The sequence below is a fragment of the Mandrillus leucophaeus genome, unplaced genomic scaffold, assembly GCF_000951045.1.
Source record: "Mandrillus leucophaeus isolate KB7577 unplaced genomic scaffold, Mleu.le_1.0 Scaffold531, whole genome shotgun sequence".
NCBI classification, from domain to species: domain Eukaryota; kingdom Metazoa; phylum Chordata; class Mammalia; order Primates; family Cercopithecidae; genus Mandrillus; species Mandrillus leucophaeus.
The window spans coordinates 2501158-2522333 of NW_012105709.1; the positions used below are offsets into that span (position 1 = coordinate 2501158).

Here is a 21176-nt window from a genome sequence, read left to right on the forward strand (position 1 = left end):
CAAATGTAAAATGAGTAGCCAAAGGGATGTTCTCATATCTTTCTGGTTATCAAAAGTTAAAGAATTTCTAGAAACAGTTTCCTTGGATACTACTATACAGTAAAATTCAAGGCAATGCATATTATAATGTACTTGGTGTTCTAAAAAGTCCCTTTGAAGCATCTAGGTAGAGAGGGGGGAAACAGACAACCTTGGGTCCTCACCTCTTAGAGTTCTTCAGCAACTAAAGACCACTGACACTTTCAGCAGAATTATCATCAACAAACTGGATAAATATTCTAAGTTGACTTTTTTTCTTCCCTTGGATAATAAATATCCAGAAATACAATTAAAGAGAAGACTGCAGATATAGATAACTTCAGGGATGTGAGATGCATTAGAGTGGGTAGTAATGACTGGTGTTTTAATCAGGTCACAAGCACAACATACTCTGGCAGGTTTTTTGTTTTCGTTTCCCCCCCCGCCCCCCACGCCGAGACAAGGCCTCACTCTGTCGCCCAGGCTGGAGTACAGTAACATGATCATAGCTCACTGTAACCTTGAACTTCTGGGCTCAAGCAATCGATTTGCCTCAGTCTCCTGAGTAGCTAGGAATACAGGCACACCACTGCACCTAGTTTTTCTATTTTCATTTTTGTAAAGACAGGGTATCACCAAATTGCCCAGGTGGGTCTTGAACTCTTGGTCTCAAGAAACCCTCCTGCCTTGGCCTCCCAAAGCACTGGCATTACATGCGTGAGCCACTGTACCTGATCAGTTCTGGAGTTTTGATGGGAAAAATTGGTTAAAAACGAGTTATAGCAGATATTTGGGAAGTAGCCACATACTCTAGGTACCACTGATTTTTGACCATATTAGTCTAGGTGACCTCTGAGCTCCTGAGTAGCCTGTGTCCAAATCTTTAAACAGCTTCTGTTTTCATTTGTCACACAGACACAGTCAGCTGGCTATGTGGCTGGGGATCTTGAAGGGTTTATGGCTCTCTCTGGAAACTTCTTAAATCCTCCTTTCATACTACCAAGGTGCCCTTTAGAAAATTATTTCTCTGTGGCACAAAATGCCCTGCCAAAGGGTGAGTAATTTATTTCCTTGCAGCGTGTAATGTCTCAGCCAACCTGATGTTTCACTTGTGAGGGATTGAATTGGTGGGTCATCTCTTTACCTTGGCACCAATTCAATATGTGTATTATACATGTGATTATGTAACAGCTCGACTTTTGTGAGGCCCCTAACCTCAGCCTCCAGTGGCAAGTGACACTTCATTGACATTTAGCATATTTCATCTCATACTTTGACTTAATTTTCTTAGTTTACCAATACAATAATAATAATATGCATTTCTCTAAATTACTTATGCTGAATAAGGGTAAGAGATTATATTATCCTCTACTCATTTAATGTATAGTTAGTAATAGCTCTTTTTTGAATGGAAATAGAATACTCTCTGCTGCATAGCAATTTGTATACCACAAAATTTTCTGCTTGTATTCTTTAGAAAAAATTAAAAATTTTAATACAGTGATATGCCTGTTTTACCCTGGAAAACAGCAAAAATAGCAAAAGCAGACAGATGTGTAATTCAAGTATGTTAAGAGAAGGTACATTTATCTTTTAATTTTTGCAGGAAAAAAATCAACAAAATGCTTACTCTGTAACTTAATCAAATTAAGTAGATGATATGCTTTGGCTCTGTGTTCCCATCCAAATCTCATCTTGAACTGTAATTCCCATAATCCCCAAATGTCAATGGAGGGACCTGATGGGAGATGACTGGATCGTGGGGATGGTTCCCCCATGCTGTTCTTGTGATAATGAGTGAGTTCTCATGAAATTTAATGGTTTTATAAGTGTTTGGCAGTTCTTCCTTCACACGCTTTCTCTTGCCTGCTGCCATGTAAGATGTGCCTGCTCCCCCTTCTGCCATGATTGTAAGTTTCCTGAGGGCTCCCCAGCCATGTGGAACTGTGAGTCAATTAAACCTCTTTCCTTTATAAATTACCCAGTCTCAAGGAAGTTCTTTATAGCAATGTGAAAACTGACTAATACTGTTGGTAAAATTAAAAGACCAAAGCATTATCCTGTGGATAATTAGAAAATAATAAATTTGGTTTCAGCCGTAATTCAATTTATGACGTCATTTGCTTATTTAAGTAGGTAAAATTTTTATAATCAAACAGATAGTAACAATTTTCTGATACCCATTTAACATAATTTTTGGCAATTAAATTATACAGTTATAATTATACATAAAAATAAAAACACATGCTAGAAATAAAAATATAAAACATAAAAATGAAAATAAAGCATATATAAAATTTTATATATAGACTCTTCCAATTTATGTGAGTACCCATATAATTACACATGTATATGTGTTTATACATACCACTTCATATATTTCCAAGAATCCTGAAAGATTAAATGGATTTTTTAATATGCTTGAGTCAAAGTTTTGAAGACATAAACAAATATGACAAGAAATCTATCAAAAGTAATGTATATGCCCTGATATGGTTTGGCTGTGTCCCCACCCAAATCTCATCTGGAACTGTAACTCCCACAATTCTCACACATCACAGGAGGAACCCAGTAGGAGGTGATTGAATTATAGGGGCAGGTTTTTCCTGGGCTATTCTTGTGATAGGGAATGAGTCTCATAAGATCTGATGATTTTAAAAATGGGAGTTTTTCTTTACAAGCTCTCTCTTTGCCTGCTGCCATCCACATAAGATGTGACTTGCTCCTTCTTGCCCTCTGCCATGATTGTGAAGCTTCCCCATCCACATGGAACTGTAAGAGCAATTAAACCTCTTTCTTTTGTAAATGGCCCAGTTTTGGGTACATGTTTATCAGCAGTGTGAAAACAGACTAATCCAGTAAATTGGTACCAGAAGTAAGGTGCTGCTGAAAAGACACCCAAAAATGTGGAAGCAACTTGGGAACTAGGTAACAGGCAGAGGTTGGAACCATTTAGAGGGCTCAGAAGAAGACAGGAAAATGTGGGAAAGTTTGAAACTTCCTAGAGACTTACTTTAATGGCTTTGACAAAAATGTTGATAGTGGTATGGACAATAAGGTCAAGGCTGAGGTGGTCTCAGACGGAGATGAGGAACTGGTTGAGAACTGGGGCAAAGGTGACTCTTGCTATGTTTTAGCAAAGAGTCTGGTGGCATTTTGCTCCTGCCCTAGAGATTTGTGGAACTTTGAACTTGAGAGAGATGATGTAGGGTATCTTGCAGAAGAAATTTCTAAGTAGTAAAACATTCAACAGGTGACCTGAGTGCTGTTAAAACTATTCAGTTTCAAAAGGGAAACAGAGAAAATAAGTGGAAAATTTGCAGCCTGACAATGCTATAGAAAAGATAATGCCATTTTCTGAGGTGAAATTCAAGCCAGCTGCAGAAATTTGCATAAGTAATGAGTAGCCAAATGTTAAACATCAAGATAATGGTGAAAATGTCTCCAGATCATGTCAGAGATCTTTGCAGCAGCCCTTCCCATCACAGGCCTGGAGGCCTAGGAGGAAAAAGTGGTTTCGTGGGCCAGGCTCAGGGTCCCCATGCTGTGTACAGTCTAGGGACTTGGTGCCCTGTGTCCCAGCTGATCCAGCCGCCACTAAGAGAGTCCAAGGTACAGCTTGGGCTGTTGCTTCAGAGGGTAGAAGCCCCAAGCCTTGGCAGCTTCCATGTGGTGTTGAGCCTGTGGGTGCACAGAAGTCAAGAATTGAGGTTTGGGAACTTCCGCCTAGATTTCAGAAGATGAAATGCCTGGATGCCCATGCAAAAGTTTGCTGCAGGGGTGAGGCCCTCATGGAGAACCTCTGCTAGGGCAGTACAGAGGGAAATGTGGGGTCAGAGCCCCACACAGAGTCCCTACTGGGGTGCCACCTAGTGGAGCTGTGAGAAGAGGGCCACCATCTTCCAGATCCCAGAACGGTAGATCCACTGACAGCTTGCACTGTGTGTGTGAATAAGCTGTAGACACTCAATGTCAGCTTGTGAAAGCAGCTGCGAGGGAGCCTACACCCTGCAAAGCCATGAGAATGGAGCTGCCCAAGACCATGGGAACCTACCTACCTCTTGCATCAGTGTGACCCAGATGTGAGATATGGAGTTGAAGGAGATCGTTTTAGAACCTTAAGATTTGACTGCCCTGCTGGATTTTGGACTTGCAGTGGACCTGTAGCTCCTTTCTTTTGGCCAATTTCTCCCATTGGAATGGCAGTATTTACTCAATGCCTGTACCCCCATTGCATCTAGGAAGTAATTAACTTGCTTTTGATTTTACGGGCTCACAGGTGGAAGGGACTTGCCTTGTCTCAGATGAGACATAGGACCGTGGACTCAGAGTTAATGCTGAAATGAGTTAAGACTTTGGGGGACTGTTGGGAAGGCATGATTGGTTTTGAAATGTGAGGCCACGAGATCTGGGAGGGGCCAGAGGTGGAATAATATGGTTTGGCTGTGTCCCCACCAAAATCTCATCTTGAATTGTAACTCCCACAATTCCCAAGCATCATGGGAGGAACCCAGTGGGAGGTGATTGAATTATGGGGGCAAGTCTTTCCTGGGCTGTTCTCCTGATAGTAAATGAGTCTCACAAGATCTAATGTGTTTAAAAATTGGAGTTTTTCTGCACAAACTCTCTCTTTGCCTACTGCCATCTACATAAGATGCAATTTGCACCTCCTTGCTTCCCGCCATGATTGTGAGGCTTCCCCAGCCATGTGGAACTGTAAGTCCAATTAAAGCTCTTTCTTTTGTAAATTGCCCAGTCTCGGGTATGTGTTTATCAGCAGTGTGAAAACGAATTAATACATGCCCTGACACCACAACAGACCCAGCTCAAACACTTGCTCCCACACATCTCACCTCCATAACATTACATGGTGACCCTGCTGACTTTAAGGTGCTCCCCTGCAAGCTAAATCTAAGAAGGACTAAAATATGTTTAGCATGGTTTTAGCTTTCAGGATGTTGCTCTGCATTCTAAAGCTTTAGCCATTGTTAAATATTATAATGACAGGCATCCATTAACTATAATATTGTATTAACAAGAAGACTCCTTACTCTAATCATTCTAGAAAAGTAAGAGTTTAATGAGCAAATCAATGATGAGTATTTTGTAGCAGCATGCTTCCTAAATTTCCCTTGGCTCTGTGCACATCTCTCTAGCTCTCCCATCCCCACCACAGTCTAAAATACTGGATCACCTCTTCCCCAAACACTGTGAGAGTCTCCTCCTACCTGCTCTGCCTACAGATACTACTGGGCAACTCTAATCCGTTCACTACATTATGTCCAGCTTTATCTTTACAAAGTGCACATTGAATCATGTCACCCCCCATGTCACTCCACCTTTCAAAGACTTCCTATTATGTTTGTAAAGATTGAAATACAGAGCCTTCTGGTCTAGTCCTTGCCTCTCTGTTGTGCCTCTCTGCTTTGTCACTATCCTGCCCCTTTGGTGTTCTCAGGATATATGAGTTTCCTTTTAATACCTTGAATATACATTGTAATCACCAACTACAGCAGATTTTTTGCACATGAAATGCCCAGTATCTCAAATATTCTTCTTCCTACTCTTACTCCCATCTTTCACCTAGTTAATTCCTATCGATCCTCCTGATTGCAGCTTAGATATCATGTTTTTTTGTAAAATGTTCTCAATGTCACATGGTAATTTTGATAGAGCAATATATTTAATTAACCTGTCTCCCCTACTTGAATATAAATTCCATGAGACAGAGGGACCACATCATGATTTTTGCTGGAATGACAAATATCAAAAAGAAAAAATTAGATAAAATGTAGTTTGCCTCCTTACTACCTGAGTTCATTTTGCATTCACTGAATCATTTCTTTAAGCTGTCTGAATTCTACAGGCTTCTTTTAACAAAGCATATACTTCTAACAACAAAGGCTCTCTTGGAAGGTTCTGAAAATGACTCAATGATAAAAACCATTAGGTACATTTCCATAGCATCCTAAGAAGTTTTGGCACAAGCCTGGGCAGCAAGCAATTGTTGGTAGACTCCTGTGCTCTGCATCACTGCCTTTTAATTTAAATTTTCTTTCTGGGAGGTGTTTTAATATAACTAAATGTGCTGAAATCTGTTCTGCATTTATATGATTTAAAATTAGTCTTAAAAGTCAATGATTTATGAAGAACACTGAGTTGATGATGGTTTACAACATTTTTCCCTCCTGACAGGGGACCCATGCTGGGAAAAATAAAACATCCCAATTCTCATTAATGGAAACAGAGCTGAACAGACAACTATAGCTGTTGAAGGTTACTGAAACTGCCAGGAAATTCTAAAAGCAAAACCAAGGTTGGGCTGGCAGATCAATGTGCCTTTTATGTACAATCCTGAAATATAAAACCATGGAATTTCTAATGTTAACGGATACTTTTGTCAATATTTATTCAGGCACTTTTATGTTGTATATTATAGAAGAGAGTAAATAGAGGAATACTCACTTTATAGAGCTAGATCCCAATAAAGATGTATTTATATGCTACATACTCATTTTCCAATTTTTGGAGTTGCACTTAAGGCTTATTATTCTATTGACTAAAGATAGCGAATCTGCATATTTCCTTTGTTATAAGACAATGAACCTGAATAAAATTTGCTGAAGTAGTTAATACGTATTTATGCCAGAGGCATCTCAGATTGGATTAGGCCGTCCCCAAAGCCTCTTTCTCCATCTAGCAATCCATTAATTCGCCAATCATTAAGCACCTACCATGTGACAATTATTTTTTGCACTTCATAAGCTAGTGGAAGAGCATGGGAGATAGGCAGTAACCAACTGTCCCCTGCAGGTAAGTACAGACTTTCTTAAAACACACCTGCAGGGAGTACCCACCTTGGCACCTCATTTGGTGCGTAATACAAATCTGCTTTCCACCCCAGCTCAGATATATTCAGCAATTTCTTCCCCAGACATCTACAACTGCAAGACCAATAGCTTCAGTCAAGCCATTTGCACTGCTCTACTCAGAAACATTCCAAGCATTCTAATTTCTTTTGGAGTGTTGACCTCATGGTGCTTCTGCACATTAAGGCATTTCATCAACAGTACAGGGTATATTCACAAAATCTTAAAGAATGCCATTTAATGATCTAAAAAGACAATTTATATTCACTTAAGCTTAAAAGTTAAATTTATTATAGAGTACACTATGGTATGTATTATGGAATAAGACGTATGACTGCAAGCTCTTTGAAGGAAGCCCAGTATTTTTATGCAAAGCAGATCATTGACAAATGTTTGTTGAATTGCTGAACTGTGAAAAGTTCAATATATCTCATAAAAAGATAAAAGTTTCTAAACTACAGTGTTGGTATTTATTCTGAAATCAAAGGAACCAAAAATCAAGGTGAACTGCTACTGTTCTTACATAGACTCTAAAAATTCTTCTGGCCATCAATGGTAAATCTACAGGGGACAAGGATCTATAAAGAGCACCAACATTCAGCAAAACTGTGAGGAAGGTAACTTGTCTGTGTATCCCTTTAAATTCCCTGTTCAGTTCTCAGCTAGATACTTCCCTTGCTCCATATTCATTCATGAAATAATATGCATTTATGGAGTACCTACTGTCTGCCAGGTACAGTGTTCTAGGTGCTTGGGATATATCACTGATAAAAAGGCAGAATTAACATTCTACCTCATTTATCTATTCAAGACCCTTTTAACAAGTGACCACAGTGCACCTGGAACTATATTCAGCACTTGAAATAGTGACGCAGAAACTTAACATGGCATCTGTCCAAAAGTGAAGCTGCTTGCTAATATGACAAAATTAGAAAGCAGAGACTATTCATGTACAATTTATCTTACCTTGTAATGAATTGAAGATGGAGAAGAGGTACATGAAGGGGATATTTAAGGGGCCCCAGGCAAAGAATGCAAAACCCCACGTCATGCCCAACAGAAAGGTCAAGCTAACCACACTGCGCAGGTTCCTTAACACTTCTTCTCTCAGGGTCCGGTTGCTTCTCTTGCCATTCCTCCCACAGATCTGCACCATTACCACAATGAACATGGCAATGTTTAGAAAAAACATGACTCCAAAATATCCAGCACAGGTCACATAAAATATGACTGGATCCTGAATCCAACAGCTTAAGAAAAAAGAAATGAGAAAGAAAAAAGATGTATTACCATGTCCTGTTTACCTAAGACTCTTCTCAGCTTAGTTTGGGCTACTGCAGATTTTCCTCTCAAATGCCTTTAGAAAGTCACTTTACTTTCTTAGACCTCAGTTTCTTATTCAATCTCTTCATAGGTCTTTTGTTCATTTGTTTTTGGATGGCCATTGTCTTACTATCTAGGTAGACAAAGAAGACAAGGTGGCTTCCTGAATTCTGAGTTGATATGAAAACACTTTGGTTGACTTGCTCCAAGCCATGTCTAACTTCCTTTTCTCTTGGGTGCCTGTACACTAAGAATGGGAAATTTAAAAACTCATTTTTGGTCTCCTTTGTATTTAACGAGTGGCCGTATGACATCGTTTTATAAAGTGATATGAAAGTAGAAGTCTGCCAAAGGATTTTTGGGAGAGCTATTACTGGTAGACTCAACTGGCAAGGCCCTTATTCCTTCTTCCTGCTTCAAACGTGCAAGTGAGCTATGGAGCTGCAGCCAGCATCTTCTGTCCAATGACACAGTGGTCAAGCCACCTGCAGAGTTGTTGGCCTTGACATTTTTAGCCACAAAATCAATACCAGTGATTGCCACTACCGTGTTTCTTGTCATGTGCAGAGTAAACTCCTACTCACTTAAGTCACAACTAGTTGTGAGTTTGTTACTGTGGTAAAATAATTGCTACTAATATCATTGCTGTAGATGAGGCAAGACCTTATTATAATTGAGATTAATATACAGATGCTTGTCATGCACAATTACATAGCTTACAATGATTACAAAACATCCCAGTGATATGGAGAAGAAGATACTTGATACTTAGAATATATAGACTGGATAGTAGATGAAAGAAATTTTAAAACTGTATGATATGCAAAGTTGTCAAATAATACAATTTGCAGATGTCCTAGTGCCTAATCAATTCTATGGAAATTCTTAAGACACCTCGAAAATTGGATAAATGATTTAAAGCAATTACATTCATCTTGAAATTCTAGTAATTCATCTTGAAATTCTAGCACAAATGGTTATTATTCTGGGCCATGTCTTCCACGTTGGAACAAAATCTCCACAAAGGCAAAAGCTGTCCTGCACATCTTTGAATTCTAGAAACTAACATGATTCTTGAATACAGTAAATTATCAACGAATGAAATTTCCTAATGGTATAGTAGTTTACTAAATGGTACTTTAAAGTTCTGAATGAGTTGATGAACATACTTCTAAATTCTTTTATTTAGAAATTATTTATTGATTTCTACTTTTAACGTATGTTGTTATAAATGTCCCTGAAACAATACAGATTGTCCCTAGAGCTAACGTTTCTGTTACACATAGAAGTTCTTCTAAAATTCTGGAATTCCTGACCTAACCCCATTATTTTTCCCTAGTTCTTGTGGGGTCTTTCGAGTGCCACTTTACAAATATATGAGAAGGGAAGACTGTGAAGGAATGGGACAGAGATTGGATAAGTGATGTAAGTGGGTTTGTTTGTTTTTAAGATGGAGTCTCACTCTGTCGCCCAGGCTGGAGTGCAATGGCACGATCTCAATTCACTGCAACTTCTGCCTCCCAGATTCAAATGATTCTCCTGCTTTAGCCTCCCGAGCAGTAGCTGGGATTACAGGCGTGTACCACCATGTCCAGTTAATTTTTGTATTTTTAGTAAAGATGGGATTTTGCCATGTTGGCCAGGCTGGTCTCAAACTTCTGACCTCAGGTGATCCACCCAGGATGGCCTCCTAAAGTGCTGGGATTATAGCGGTGAGCCACTGCATCCAGCTGTTGTAAATGTTATCCATCCATGAAATGTGCACAGATATGTGGCATTGTGGGTCCCATTTCAGAAATAGGCTCTTTATTCATTCAGTAATTGTTTCAATCAGCATATATTTAATTGAGTACCCATGGTGGATTAATAAAATATGAGAGCAGTAACTGCCCAAACTGAACAATACAAAAACCTTAATCTCAATGATCTCACAATCTGAAAAGAACTTTCAAAATTGTTTAAGAACTTGCTGATCTCTCCATTCTCTAAATTTCGACATAACATTCCCATTGGCATTGAATCATTCACTCTCTGTCTGATACTGCTATTTAACTCTCTTGAAGATGTGGGTGAGTCTGAGGAGGTGAGAGTGTTATGAAATCTTCTGAAATAGAATGGGTCTTCCGAGGCTAAAAAAACAGAGTCTTAGGCATTTTCTCAATTCTTCCATATGACAGAGTACAATGTTAATACGAAAAAGTGTCTCAAACATTTCAGGGCATTCAACTGAATTAATCTGTGGTGTAGCAGAGACTTTGGCAGTCATGCGAATAAACATTAACCTTTTAAAATGAAAGCCCTGTTATTGGCATGGAAATTAACTAATGCTAAGTTTCAGGAAACAAAGGATATCTACTCATCACAAAAAGTTTTTATTACTTACAATTCATCACCTTTTTCTTTCCCGTAACTTTCTTTTCCATAGACTTCATTTTTGTTTCTGCTCGCTAGAACAATTGACACCACTAAGGCAGGCAAACCTGTTAGAAAAACACCATGACACAAACTCTTTTGAAGCATCTGAAACTGCTTCATAAGACGGCTAATGAAATGTAAAGAAGAGAGATGAAAAGAAGAGAAATGCAAGCAAGTCAACATTCCATATCTCAGATTCAAACTTCTTAGAAATGGCAACTTGGTTAACAACATAATCCCCTCCTTGGGGTTCAATGTCCAACTCTAACCGGCAACAATCCAAACCTACTCTTAAATGACAGATATTTAAATAAAATTCTGTTTGCTTAGTGGGACTCACTAGAAAACCAGAACCTGATTTGTATCAAATCTAGCACTAGTGAATGTGGTTTCATTAATTAAGACTGGCAGAGTTTAGGCAGACAAGGTCATTATAGCCTATTCTGCCTCCTTCTATGTAAAGAAAACTCTTTAGAAAAAGGGGAGGAAAAGCAAGGGGGTTATAAAGTCTTTGTAGCCTTCTGTCTCCAGAGATTAAGTATTTCCATGTATATTTCAGTGGGGAAATTCTATGGCAGGCGTGCCAGGTCTCCAAAGAGTGCGCTTATTGCCTCCTGAGGTGGTTTTGAAGGTCTTGAAAATATCTCTCACTTTTATATTTCCATCTGAAACAGACCTGTGAGAAAGCTCTAAAATGCCTGACTCAATATGAAACTTGCAAAAACAAAGGAGCACAACAGAAGATCTCAGACAGGTTAATTCAACCACCTATGTCTGACTGAGGACTCATGTTATTACAAAAAGTTCAAGGCAATAATCCTGTAAGTATTCTGGTTGCACACGCAAGAACAACATTCTTTCTCTGGTTTCCAAGACATAGGCATGTGTCTGGGGATGAGTGTAACTAGCCATCTGAGCTGGCCTTTGTATTTTAAAGCATCATGGGAAAGGCACCACTGCCTGCCAGCTGCTTCTTCAGACTTGGGTGGGCTGGCTCTGGGCTCAGGAAATAAGTTTGTGGTGACTCAGGAGTGAGGGCTTTTCCTTTACTCGTGTATATAGTGAGTGCTGTTGATGAGTTTTAAAAAATAAAGTTGTGAAGATGTCCCTTCCTTAGGCTATGTATAGCTAGTCCATGGCATTCACAATTTTGAGGTTCCTCTTAATGGTGCTATTTTTTTTTAAATAAGAATTTTTCCTATGAGAATCTGGTAATTTTCATGAGGGAAAAACAAAGCCAAAAAAAATTGAAGAGGCTTACCCCAGCCAATGATGCAGAATTTTAGAATGTATCGGCGAATGTAAGTGTTAAATACTTTAACTAGAGCAATGTACATGTGAATTGCTTCTAGCCCCATCCAGGTAAAGGTTGACAGAAGGAAGAAATGCAACAGGACTGCAACAGCAATGCAAAGTCCATCCACATTGAAGGAGGTGATCCAGCCATCTAGGAGGAAGAGGAGATTCAGGAACAGCAGGGCTGCACTCAGGTTCATCAAGATTTTGGAGGGATAATCCCTTCGCAATTTCCTAAAAAATGAAAAAAGGAATCTATGACAGAACTAATACTGTATATCAATCTTTTAAGCACAGACCTGTATAAATTCATATCTTACACAACCCTGCAATAAGATAGGTAGCACCACCTTTCTGATGTGGTTCTGCTAAAAGGAGGGGCTAAGGATATTTATGAGTATTTGGCAAGTTATAAAGACTTTAAAAATATTAATTCACTTCAAAATTATTTCCAATTGTTTATACAATTCCCAGTTGGGTTTCAACAGAATTTTTTTTAATCCAGGAAAAATTCTAGAGTTATAAGAATGACATTTTTATTAAAATATAATTTCCCTAAATTATTTGAACCTTCTTGATTTCTAATGAGTTAAAGATCTTAAAAAAATTTTTTCAGGACTAATTTTATAAGATTATAAAACAAATGTTTTCATGTTTTGCAATACAGAAAGCACCTTATATAATTTTTACTTACTTAAATGTTAATCATTTCTAACAGATTCAAATGCATTTTTTAAATAGAAATACAGTAATTATAAATTAAAATTCTATAGCTAGAAAATTCATGTTGCATAATATATTTTATGAGAAACATGAACATTAGCATTGAACCACCCTACAGTGTATAAATGTTTTTCAAAGCCGAGGCAATTTTCTTATTCACATTTGGAACAGTTAGCAAAGGGTTTGGCAGATTAAAAAAATACTTACTCAAAAGCAACATATGTCAGGAGAGTTGCTGCTGAAAAAATAGCAGATATTCCACACCCAATATAGCTGATGAAAGTGAGGACTTTAGTGTTTCTTGCATCTAACTGTGAGGCACTTCTTGGAAGGTCCTACATAAAACATGGGAAGCAGCTGTAAGAATCTCTCTTCTCATGAGAATGGTTCTGTTTCACCAGAAAGTTCACTGTTAACATTAGAGCAGCTTACTCTCAGGGACTAAAACCAACAGTGTAAATCAATATTAAAATTTCCATTTATTATATTATTTTCAATCAATAAATAAAAGAAAAAAAAGAAACATTACTTCTGTAAGCGGTTACACATTGTTTTTCATCATTACCTTCTTTCCCAAGCTTTTTGCACACCGGTATAACCTGAAGATCAAAACCACCAGGACCGTCAACAGAAACTGGAGAGGAGATGGTTGCCTTGCATAATAAACCATCAGGCCTATTCCTAACAATTGCAGGGCTTGGGGCACCAGTTCAAATGGAGACCCTGGTAGTCTATACGGTCAAACCCTCAAGACTTTAGGTTCCTTGCCAGGTAGCGAGTAGCTCAGCCAGAGGGTGTGCTGGTGCGGTGACTGCCATGCTCTACGGGTGGTGCGGAGGCTCCTAATCCTGGTCATTTCAATGCTTGGTATGTATGAGGTGGGACAGTCTTTATTTTCATAAATGAGATGCCACTAAGAGTTTTGGGGATCATAGACTTTTTTATTCCTATAGTACTGAAAGGATATAATTTAAATTGTTCGGAGCTGTTGTGGAGTGGAAAGAAGTAAATACTTTCCAGTGTATTAATATAAACTATTAATTTCAATGTGCTAAGGGAGACTTACAAAGTCTGGACTTGGTAGGAAAATCTTTCTCCTTAAATGGGGGATTGGGATAGGAATAAATCTTGAGGTAAGACCAATCACTCAATCCTGGTTGGAGGAAAAAGGTACCTCCATTATACAGATGTTCAAAAATGGAGTGTTCTTAGAGAAGGGATGTATTGAATATCTAGTGTAAACTTTTATGTTTTAAATTATGGAGAAAATGTTTATGATTTTTCCTTCTATATGTGAATTGTCTTTAATTTTCATCGAAATGCCAATAAAATCTGCTACTCACACACAGGCCTTAATTTGTGTGTGTGTGTGTGTGTGTGTGTGTGTGTGAGAGACAGAGAGAGAGAGAGAGAGATGGAGAGAAAGAAATGTGGGTTAGTCTCAGGTTTCACTGATGCAGTAAAGAACAGGTACAGTATCTCTGCGACATCAAGCAATGTACAAAGTGATGGAATTCAGCAGAAGCAAAGGCTCAGAGTCTGAGGGGGCTTCCCCTATCTTCTTATCCCAGGAATCCCTTAAAACACTGGGAGAACACAGGACACCCAAGGTACATGGGATGGGGTTTGAGTCGGTGCCCCTTGACTCACAGATAGGCTACCTCAACCAATGATTCATCAGCCCAGAGAGATGAATCATGGTTTTGAGAGATTGCCAAGTGATGTGTCACAAATCCTTGAAAAACCTATGACTTGCAAATCACAATTAAATCCAGAATTTCAAATAGAAACTAAATAAGGCTGTTTATTGATACAGATTTATACACAATTTCATGTTGTTTTGTTCTTTTAGAGAATGAAAATACGAAAACTTTTATGATATAGCCAATATGAAAATGTACTAATCTTCATGAAAGCCAGTTTTAGTACAAAGAACTGTAGCAGAAGACATTAAATTCTGAAAATATTTGTAGATCAGAAGATATAATTATAGGTATGAGGTGCACTGTTTTAGCATCTCATATGGTGAATTGGTGAATGTGTCATGGGACAATGCAGACTCTGGGAGTATCTTATACAAGTGAATAAAGAGTTTCTAAGTCAAGAAAAACTCTTAACAAAATCTTGCTGGTCTGGAAAAACTGAAAAGATAAGAGAACAACACCAAAAAGGATACATTCTGAAAAGATTTTCTACCAGCAATTTTTAATATTACAAAAACAGACAAGGTGGAAAATGGAAAGATAGCATGAACGATGCTTATCTTCATATATATACATATACATAAACTTAACCATTCAATCAGATGGCAGCAGAAAAAAAAATACGTAATTACAAACTCATAATACAATTTAGACAATATATGAAGGAACTGGCCATGTGAAGTCATGGGCAGGCAAACTCTGGCTGCATATAAATCATCTCTGAAGACTAAATTTTGTTACGGTTATCTATTTAATATTAGACTTACAACATGCACACAGTTGAAATATTTAAATGAATTAAGCTAAAGCTTACATAGCTGAATGAGTGATCATGAAAAATAAGTGGTCTTTGAAAGAATGTCTGCTATCACTTTTGCAGAAAAGAGAACATGGAAGGAAGCGGAACTTTGTTTTATAATTACGTAAGGAAAACATGCAACAGTTAATTGTTCATTTTCATGCTTTGGCAGCAAAAGCAAAATACTTGTATTTAGATAGTTAAAAAGGTATCTTTTATGATTCGTCACCTTTTTAAATGACTTGTTCTTATTCCACAGAGCATTTATGTACTTGATTGTCAGGAAAATTACAACTTGCAAGGTTGCCATGACAATGGCCATTTACATAGGCTGACTAGATTCATAAGCCAAATACTACATCCCACAGATCCTCACGGCTTCCTCCCAGTCCCCACAGGAGGAAGGGTGCAAGATTTAAAGGCGGGAATAAACAAAACCTGACGTCTGTGATTCTAATTTGAAAAGCTTTGTTGCCTCAGCTTACATTACTCCTATCTCCTATTAAAAAACAAATGTGGTTTGGTCCCTTTATGAAAACCATACAGAAATAAAGGCTATGCTACAACCCAGAGTGTACCTTAAAGACCAGAAAAGTGTCTGCAAAATCACAAGTATACCGGATAAAAGGTAAAGGTATAAATCTATGGATGAGTTCAAACAAGTCGCTGGATGTGTGGTGCATCTTAAAATTTGGTGAGATAAGAAAAATACAATGATGCAATCTAATTTTTGTTTAAAACTGTATGGCAAGCTGGCTAATAAGATAAAACAGAAGCGTGGAAGAAGGAAGGAAAGAATAATATAGAGGCCTAAGAGTGACAGAAACATCATAACCATCATCTCTCTTGCAGCTCTGAAGTCTCCATTCTAACCCTTGACACTAGTCTGTCCTAACAAACTGCAATCTCTAGGAGGGAGATCACGTGGTGCAGTACCAGGTACAAAGTAACGTTCAAATACATTGAGTGAGTGATAACATAAGAAAAATTTTTTTTGATCACACTATTCACAATTCCCTTCCACGTTAGGAACACCCAGTATTTTCTTCTTTAACTTTCTCTCTCTCCCCCACTTGTCTCCCTGTCCATCTCCTTGATACTGTTTCTCTCTTAATTAAAAAGTTTCATGGGGATTTTCATGTTTCTGAGATTATTTATCATCACTGTTAATGCTACAGGATAAAAAAAAGGGAGAACGTTCTTTTGTATAATTACTTTCACGTATTTTTAATATGTGATCTTTGCTAATTAGATTCTTTATTAAGAATTAAGATTCATGGTACAGATGAAAACTAATCAGGAAATAATTCCCAAAATACATAATCTAAAAATACATACAAAAAGGAGTATGCCATCCACAGTTATAGCATGTCAAAACAAGCTTAGAAATCCCCCCCTTACCATCAGAACTCCAAAATGTGTGAAGTGGTTACACAGACAGACCGTCTCACTTGCATCTGAATCTCTGTGTGCAACACATCCTGACGTGTTCCACCCTCCAAAACTTTCTGTTGAAGGAATCAACAAATGGTGTGAAAACAACAGGTCAGTGTCTTCTCTATAATGGATGAGACCTTCTATAGAGAAATTTGCCTCAGTCTCTTCTGCCATATAGAATTTATCTATAAAATGGATACCATTATGAAAGCTTTCAATGCTTAGAAAAATTTGGATTCCTACAATCGTCAAATGTTAGTTCTGGGTGGGCAGTTAGAGGTGATCTAATCAGTGGGTTCAAACTCGAGAGTTCCACAAATGCTTGATTCAAGTTTAATTTTTAACATATTTTAAAATGAACTTCCATATAAAGAATACTCCTCTTCGAATACATTACACACTAATGAACCAACAATTTTTTTCTGAGGGTTAATCTACATTTTCGTGAAGACATAATAACAAAGAAAGTTTGCTTTCTTGGAATGTGCTATTTATGTACACAGCAATCATTACTGGTGGTAACTGATAGTAAATGGCTTGAACCCACCTTATCTGACTTTTACGGTATAAAACGGAATATGAGTAACACATATTGTCAATGTACTGAATCCTTTTATTTAAAAAAGATTTTAAGATATAAAGTGATACTTTTAACTATGCAAATGAGTAAAGATCTTCTCAAAATTATGCAACTAAACCCCTCCACCAAAAAATACCTGTCTTGCTGTGACAAGGACTATCAAAAAAAGTTTTCACCCTTTTCAGGCTGTTTTCATCAGCAAAGCAGCCTGCATTGATATCAGAATGAATCTGGCCACAATAATCCTCACAAGGGGACAAACAGAAGAGGCTTCTTTATTTGTACTTCCTTTCAAAGAGATTTCAACACCTTATGCCTACTGATTGATTCATCCCTTAATTTTGCGTTCCTTTCTTGATTGTCAAATCTAATGCTTCAGGCTGTTCATCTTTTTCAAGTAATACATGTCCATTATAACCATTTCTATATTTACATTCCTTTAGTCAGCTTCTCACCTCCCTCATAACTAGAGGTCTGGAAGCTGGATTTTAAATTGTCTGCCTTACACATATCAAATAATCTCCTCAAATGTGTCTTAGAAGAATGAGATTAAGTGCGCGTCTACTTTCGTCAAAAGTAGCAATAAAATTGTATGCTGTATTTTACAAATAACTGATGTTAAAGAGGCTGTTCAATTGAAAAAATGAAAGAAAACACAGTGAAGTCTGCCTATTTCTTCTTGCAATGACTAAAAAGTTACAGAAATTAGAACTGACTTTCCAAGCTACCTAAACTAACTTTGTAACTCATTTGCCATTTACACTTACATTGTGACTCACTCTGGTTTGGGGTGGAATTAAAGGAAATGGGGGTGTCTAACAATGTTTAAAATTCAGTTGTTATCTATATTAAGACAACCAGTATTTTAAAACTTACTGTTTTTGTTCAGATCCCAGAAGGCACAGATGGGATGATGCACTTCCTATATTAACACAAGAATAAACATGTGAAATTGTGTTTAAAATGCCATGATTTAAATATGGCAAAAAAAAAAAAATAAAAACACAAAGGGTTTCACAAAGAAATAGATTAGTATTAACATGCCAATTCAACCTAAAAATGTCAGGCAGGATCTTCTTCTCTCCCATAGAGAATTCAAGCAAAAATCAACTCTAACCTCATGAGGAATCACACTAACTACTCATTTACCTGTAGGTTACTACAAATGTCCCATCACTAAATATATTGATTCTACTCTCATTCTAAGCATTTAGAAAAGCTCTTGACACTAAAATTTCACATCATCTTCAAAATTCTCCTTTATGTCTGGGTATTTACATAAACAAATTGAAAACAAGGACTCGATGAGACACCTGTAGACTCATGCTCACAGTAGCATTATTCACAAGAGCCAAAAAGTAGAAGCAACCCAAGCGTCTATTGATGGAGGAATAAACAAAATCTGGTATATACATACAATGAAATACTCTTCAGCCTTAAAAAGGAAGTCAATTCTGACAGATGCTACAACATGGATAAACCTTGAAGACATTGTGCCATGAAATAAGCTAGTCACAAAGGACAAACACTATATGTCTCCACTTATATGAGGTATTTAGAGTAGTGAAATTAAGAGACAGAAAGTAGGATGATGATTGCCAGTTGCTATTGAAAGGAGAGAAGAGGGAATGGGTATTTAATGGGAGAACAGTTTCAGCTGGGGAGATGGATAGTGGTCACGGTTGCATAACAATGTGAACACAATGCTATCGAACTGTACACTTAAAAATGATTAAGATGATACATTTTATATTATGCATGTTGCACAATTTTTAAAAATCTTCCTTCATGAATGAAAGGGCTGAAACAAAGGAGGCCAAAGTGTTGAACACAGAAGTCTAAGATGGTTCGTGACATAGGAGGCTAGATCTTAGGTGACTTGGCTTTCAATCCTTAGCACACTCATTTCCGGCTTGCCTTCCTGCCTATCTAATACATGGCAGAATCATGATGACGGCCCTTTAGAAAAGTGAGAAAAACCTGTTCTTGGGCCATCTGGGACAATAAAGAACTTCCACCTAATTTTATGAAACAAACAGATGACAAGGGTAATGAAGCAACAAGAAAAGCAACACTTGCAAAGACTAAACAACTGCTAATCTCTCAAAAAATAAGTCCACCCTCCCCTGTTTCTTTCATACACAGAAAAACAAAGAAACAACAATACCTCTATTGGCAGAATTGTGCAACTACATCTGCATCTAATTTATTTGAAGCAATATATGTTGTATCTTAAAAAAAGAAGTCCTTCTCTTCACTTCCCTTCTCTTTCTGATTATTGAGTCCTAGATAAAACTAACTTCTCCAGCTGCTTCAATTTACTGTGACTTTAAAGCACTACCTGACCAGTTGTTCTCTCTTTATGGAAAACTGGGTCCTACTCCACAAAAAAGGGTCAGTTACTTTTTAACATGTAGAAAAAAAGGCCCCATTAGTATCTTAAACAGTCCACCTCTGTCCAAATGCTATTGAGAGCATTTTCTTACCTGAGTTCTTGTATGTTTGATTTTTATTTGAACAGGGTCCTTCAGATTCTGGATAGTAATGTTTCCAATACTGCACGCCATCACATAACTCACTAAGGTTTTTCTTTGGGGTCCTACATCCTTTTAAAGAAAAAAAAAATCGCGTGTATCAGTCAGAAGTACACACTTTTATTTTAGTTTGGTGCTCCAAAATAAGCAAACTGTCAGTAATTTTTACACTTAAGATCTTCAGTTCTAGAACATCCTGTTTATCACATCAAGTTGCTGGCTTTCCTGAAGGAGGTTTGCTACTTCCCTTATTATAATAAATACATTGAGGGAACGCTGGGAGCCAATATTGTAAGACTGAGTTCATAAAACTACATTCTTGATTGTGGTGACTGATGTCAGCCAGTTAACATCTGAAACAATGCAGACTCATAAATAATATAAACTCATAAAAAGCTGTGAAACAATTAGATCATTTCCCTACTCCAGAAAATAGATGCTGTTTTCTTTCAGAGAAGTATAAAGAAAATATGGTGTGAAAAATAAAAAGCAATACATCTTTCACATCCATGCCAATAGCTTGACATGTTTACTAACTTATACCTAAAAGTAATACTGGATTCAAGTCCCATCCAGGACATCTACCTTCTTCTCTGATTGTTTCCTTGCCAGCATCTGCAGGTTTCACTAAGGAATAAGGCTGTCAGGAAATCAAATCTGTCCCATAAAATGGTTTGGACCAATAAGCGTTCTATTCAGCAAGTTAATCTCTATTTTTTTCTTTCCCTTGTATTTCTTGTCAAATCTCCTGAATTTCTCTTTATATCATAGCTTACAAATCAGTTGTTTTGGAATAATTACAAGATAAATTCTAAATAAAATTCAGCATCCAGAATATAGCTTTTAACTAATTTTGTGAGGTGGTCACTATTAAATTCAGCTGTTAAATAGTGATACTCAGCCTTTCAGTAAAACACAAAACAACACCATCGTACCTTGCCCTCTATGATAGAGGAGCACCACAGAATCTTTAAAGTTTTTTCATTCTCCAGTAAACTAACTTTAGAAACTGAACATATGCTTCCTTTTTTTTTTTTTTTCTTAGAGACGGGTCTATGTTGGCTTGATTGGTCTTGAACTCTTGGTCTCAGGCAATCCTCCCTCCTCAGCCTCCCAAAGCGCTAGGATTACAGGCATGAGCCACTGCACCTGGCCAGTTATGCTTCCTAGTAACAACTTTGGTAGGGAAATACCAAAGGAGAAGGAAACAATGATGTGGAGATGACTCAAAACAATGACAGATCCTTGCAAATCTAAGAGTTGCAAATTTAAGAGTGCAGGACTAAACCTTCCCCCTGCACTGGACCCCCTTTCTGTACCATTCACACTTTGTGACACCTACTGCATTTTTATACTAGTTTTTTTTTTTTTTTTTTTTTTTTTTTGTAGAAGTTCTTCATGTATTTCCGATATGACTGCTTTATCAGACCCATGTATAGCAAATATTTGGGAACCCACGTACTTCAGTTCTGGACTTCC

General features: G+C 37.5%; 1 protein-coding gene across 1 annotated transcript in view; it reads right to left on the bottom strand.

Annotated features, from left to right (window-relative positions):
- Positions 1 to 21176, bottom strand: part of ADGRG6 (adhesion G protein-coupled receptor G6) — a 142276-nt gene that overhangs the window by 23835 nt on the left and 97265 nt on the right. Inside the window, exons 16-22 of the mRNA XM_011997172.1 lie at positions 19650 to 19769; positions 18040 to 18085; positions 16548 to 16654; positions 12852 to 12979; positions 11887 to 12155; positions 10594 to 10690; positions 7854 to 8137 (exon numbers count right to left, since the gene is read on the bottom strand). Of these exons, the coding sequence (XP_011852562.1) occupies positions 7854 to 8137; positions 10594 to 10690; positions 11887 to 12155; positions 12852 to 12979; positions 16548 to 16654; positions 18040 to 18085; positions 19650 to 19769 (1051 nt within the window). The remainder of the gene's footprint in view (positions 1 to 7853; positions 8138 to 10593; positions 10691 to 11886; positions 12156 to 12851; positions 12980 to 16547; positions 16655 to 18039; positions 18086 to 19649; positions 19770 to 21176) is intronic.